Genomic DNA, 4,618 nt, shown 5'->3' on the forward strand with positions numbered 1-4,618 from the left:
GCAGTTGATGATGGCGCGGCGGAGAAGACGACGAAAGCATAAGAATTCAAATTCAGTCGTCATCGTCCGCTTCACTCCCACTACGACTGAGGGGGAATGTTAGAATATAATTGTGTTTAAGATAGAGGTAGGAGTTAGAGATAGAATAGGTTTAACATGTACGACTTGCCCTCTACTCCAAGTCTCTTTCCCTCGCAATGTATTCTATAATACCCCATATAAAGATCAGATCCATACAACATACAACACAACAACATAATATTAGCCATCTCATATTTTCCACAAGCATGACAAAGACCAAGACGTGGACTACAATGGGAGTGGCCGGTAATTGGCCACCATGACAAATCCTGGTGATTTTTTTGATTATTTTTGCCGATTGTGGGGAGTACTGAGAGCCATGAGTCCTTGTATATTTATATGCCAACACTGAAAAAACTCTCTAGACCTTAATGCTAGATGTGTTACCTGACCCACAATGTGCAGATATTATTAGTGTAATTGAGATAAATATTACAGCTGCAGCTTCTGCCGTGCTGTGCATGGTGGGCTGTCCGAATCAACAAATTTTGGCCACACCTTGAGCGTCGGAAAAGTATGCATGACAAGACCCCAAGACGTGGGTTGTAGACCATACTCCCATATTGCAGTTGTGGTGGAACCGGGATAGAGATAAGCTGCTCTGTCCATTATCCTTTCCATCTGCCATTTCCAATCAATATGACCAATATGGCTAAGCTTGTACTACTCATCCCAGGAACTACACTACTGCTTTGTCTATTGATCTTCCAAGTAGCATCCACTTCCCATTGCCAAGCGAGTGTATCAGGCGCCTGCATCAGCAGCGAGCGAGATGCGCTTCTGTCCTTCAAGGCAAGCCTCCTCGACCCTGCTGGCCATCTCTCGTCATGGCAGGGTGAGGATTGTTGCCAATGGAAGGGAGTCCGGTGCAGCAACAGAACAGGCCATCTCATCAAGCTCAACCTCTGCAACATCGACATGGACAGCTACGAGTACCGAAACAGGATCAGATCATTGAGCTTGTCGGCAGGGGAGATGAGCTCTTCTTTGGCTACTTTACAACACCTGAGGTATGTTGATCTGAGCGGGAATGACTTCAAAGGCACAAGCATCCCTGTGTTCTTAGCTTCTCTCAAGAATCTAAGGTATCTCAACCTCTCGCGGGCAGGATTCGGTGGGAGAATACCTTCCCAACTTGGCAATCTCTCAAAGTTGCAATACCTTGATCTCAGTTGGAATTATGATTATTATGGGAATAGGTCTTACATAGTGGATCTTGCATGGTTGCCACGTCTCTCTTTGTTGAGACATCTTGACATGAGTTATGTGGATCTTGGTTCTGCGAGGGATTGGTTTCAAAGGGTTAATATGCTTCCTTCCCTTAAAGTGCTTCGCTTGTCCGACTGTGGACTCAATGGTACCGTGTCTGCTAGTATATCAATTTCCAATCACACACATCTCGAGGTACTTGATATGTCCTCTAACACCTTCAGAATACCTTCGCAATTTGGCAATCTCTCAAAGTTGCAATATCTTGATGTGAGTTGGAATTCTTATCCTGATGTGGATCTTGCATGGTTGCCACGTCTCTCTTTGCTGAGCCATCTCGACATTAGCCATGTGGACCTTAGTTCTGCGAGGGATTGGTTTCAGACGGTTAACATGCTTCCTTCTCTTAAAGTGCTTCGCATGTCCGACTGTGGACCCAATGGTACCATGTCTGCTCTTACATCACTTTCCAACCTCACACATCTCGAGATCCTTGATATGTCCCATAACACCTTCAAAATACCTTCCCAATTTGGCAATCTCTCAAAGTTGCAATATCTTGATGTGAGTTGGAATTCTTATCCTGTTGTGGATCTTGCATGGTTGCCACGTCTCTCTTTGTTGAGCCATCTTGACATGAGCATTGTGGATCTTAGTTCTGTGAGATGTTTGTTTCACATGGTTAAAATGCTTCATTCTCTTAAAGTTCTTTGCTTGTCTGAGTGTGAACTAAATGGAACCATGTTCGCTAGTATATCACTTTCCAACCTCACACATCTCGAAGTCCTTGATATGTCTTCTAACAACTTCCATACTTCACTCAAGCATGCATGGTTTTGGAATCTCAAAAGCCTTAAGGCGCTTCAACTCTCATGGTCAGGTTGGGTAGGGTCCATTCCTAGTGATTTGGCAAACATGACGTCCCTTCAAGTCATAGACTTAAGTTTTAATCAACTCGTGGGTTTGATACCAAACAAAATAGAATTTTTGTGCAATTTGACAAGAATGAGGTTCGATGGTAACAACATAGATTCCAACATAAGGGAGTTCATGGGGCGATTGCCAAAGTGCTCATGGACTACACTGCAGGAATTGTCAGTGGTGGATGCGAATATGACCGGCAATCTGCCCATTTGGATAGGGAACATGACCAATCTTAGTGTTCTTGATGCATCTGGAAACATATTAACCGGCCCTCTGCCTGTAGGAGTTGGAGCACTGGGTAATTTGAAAATGTTGGACCTCAGCTACAATAAGTTCAACGGTGTGATGTTGAAAGAACAGTTTGCAAGCTTAGGAAAATTAGAGTTTTTGGACCTCAGCCACAATAACTTCAGCAGTGTGCTCTTGAAAGAACATTTTGCAAGTTTGGGCAACTTAAAGCATTTGGATCTCAGCTACAACAAATTCAGTGGTGTGCTCGTCAAGGAATATTTTGCTAGTTTAGGTAATTTGGAGACCTTGGACATTAGCTATAATAACTTCAATGATTTTCTCTTGAAAGAACACTTTGCAAGTTTAGGCAAATTAGAGACTTTGGACCTCAGCCATAATAAATTCAATGGTGTGCTCACGGAGGAGCATTTTGCAAGCCTATTGAATTTAGATTATCTAGACTTGTCGCACAACTCTTTGAGATTAGTTATCAATCAAAAATGGGTTCCTCCATTTAGATTGAGTGTGGCATGTTTTGATTCATGCCAATTGGGCCCCCGTTTTCCAGAATGGCTTAGATGGCAATCCGACATTGATATTCTTGTTCTCACAAATGCAAATCTAGATGATGTTATTCCTGATTGGTTTTGGGTGACATTTTCCCGAACTTCATTCTTGCACGCATCAGAAAACAAATTGCATGGCTCATTACCAGAAGATCTACAATACATGTCAGCTGAGCACATACAACTCGGGTCCAATAAGTTTATCGGACAAGTTGCACGGTTACCTATAAATATATCAAGACTAAACCTATCTTCAAACTCTTTCTCTGGGTCCTTGCCATCAGATCTGAATGCTCCACTACTTGGAGAGTTGTTGCTTGCTAATAATCAATTTACAGGCACCATTCCGTTGTCTATATGCCAGTTGACTAGACTTAATAGGTTGGACCTATCAGGAAACAATTTTACAGGAGATATTATGCAGTGTTGGAAGAAATCTGACGCAAACTCTACGAATCAATTTGGTTTTGACATGCTAAGCTTAGCCCTGCATAACAACAGTCTCACTGGTGAATTCCCTAAATTTCTTCAAAGGTCGACAAGGTTAATGTTCCTTGATCTTTCTTACAATAGGTTATTTGGAGGATTGCCAGAATGGTTGCCAGAAAAAATGCCACATCTGAAAATATTAAGAGCGAGATCAAATATGTTCAGTGGTCATATTCATAAGAGTCTCACTTCCCTTGATAGTCTTCATTATTTGGACATAGCACACAACAACATATCAGGAAGCATACCATGGACTTTGTCAAACCTGAAGGCAATGATGACAGTGGTGTCGCAGGACACAGAGGATTACATTTTTGAAGAGAGCATCCCTGTAAACACGAAGGGCCAAAAGCGTGAATATACCTTTGCAATCTACAAGCTACTAGTGATTCTTGATTTGTCAAGTAATAGTTTGACAGGACATGTTCCAGAGGAGATAACTTTACTCATTGGGCTTACCAATCTGAACTTGTCAAATAATGAGCTCACCGGAGCAATCCCAAACCAAATTGGTGATTTAAGGCAGTTGGACTCACTCGACCTATCCTTCAATGAGTTTTCTGGTGCAATACCATCAAGTTTGTCAGCTTTAACTTATTTGAGCCACCTGAACTTGTCATACAACAATCTGTCCGGTCCGATACCATCCGGCCAACAGCTACAAGCTCTTGATAACCAGATGTATATCTACATCGGTAACCCTGGTCTTTGTGGAGATCCTGTTGGTAGGAACTGCTCAACACATGACGCAGAGCAAATTGGCCTTGAAGATATAGATCATATGCCATCTGTTTATCTTGCCATGAGCATTGGATTTGTGGTTGGTCTGTGGACAGTTTTCTGCACCATGTTGATGAAGAGAACCTGGAGGGCTGCCTTCTTCCAGTTCGTTGATATGATGTACGACATGGTTTATGTGCAAGTGGCTGTAAGGTGGACTCACATGATGGAGAAAACTCAAGATGGTGCACCATGAAGTGCCCAACTCCCTATTATTATTTGTATCTAATTATTATTTGTATCTTCACACCATATCCCTATTTTTAGCTCTAAATGAGCCTTGGCTGGATGTCTGTACTATATTTTATTGATATTTGTATGTTTGCACTTGCACCATA

General features: G+C 42.2%; 1 protein-coding gene across 1 annotated transcript; it reads left to right on the forward strand.

Annotated features, from left to right (window-relative positions):
• The first annotated feature begins 714 nt into the window (after positions 1-714).
• On the forward strand, positions 715-4,618 carry LOC123139933 (receptor-like protein EIX2). The gene has a single exon (XM_044559650.1). It carries the CDS (start codon positions 721-723, stop codon positions 4,474-4,476), a length of 3,756 nt encoding a protein of 1,251 aa, XP_044415585.1. The 5' UTR covers positions 715-720; the 3' UTR covers positions 4,477-4,618.

This window comes from Triticum aestivum, chromosome 6B (assembly GCF_018294505.1).
Source record: "Triticum aestivum cultivar Chinese Spring chromosome 6B, IWGSC CS RefSeq v2.1, whole genome shotgun sequence".
NCBI classification, from domain to species: domain Eukaryota; kingdom Viridiplantae; phylum Streptophyta; class Magnoliopsida; order Poales; family Poaceae; genus Triticum; species Triticum aestivum.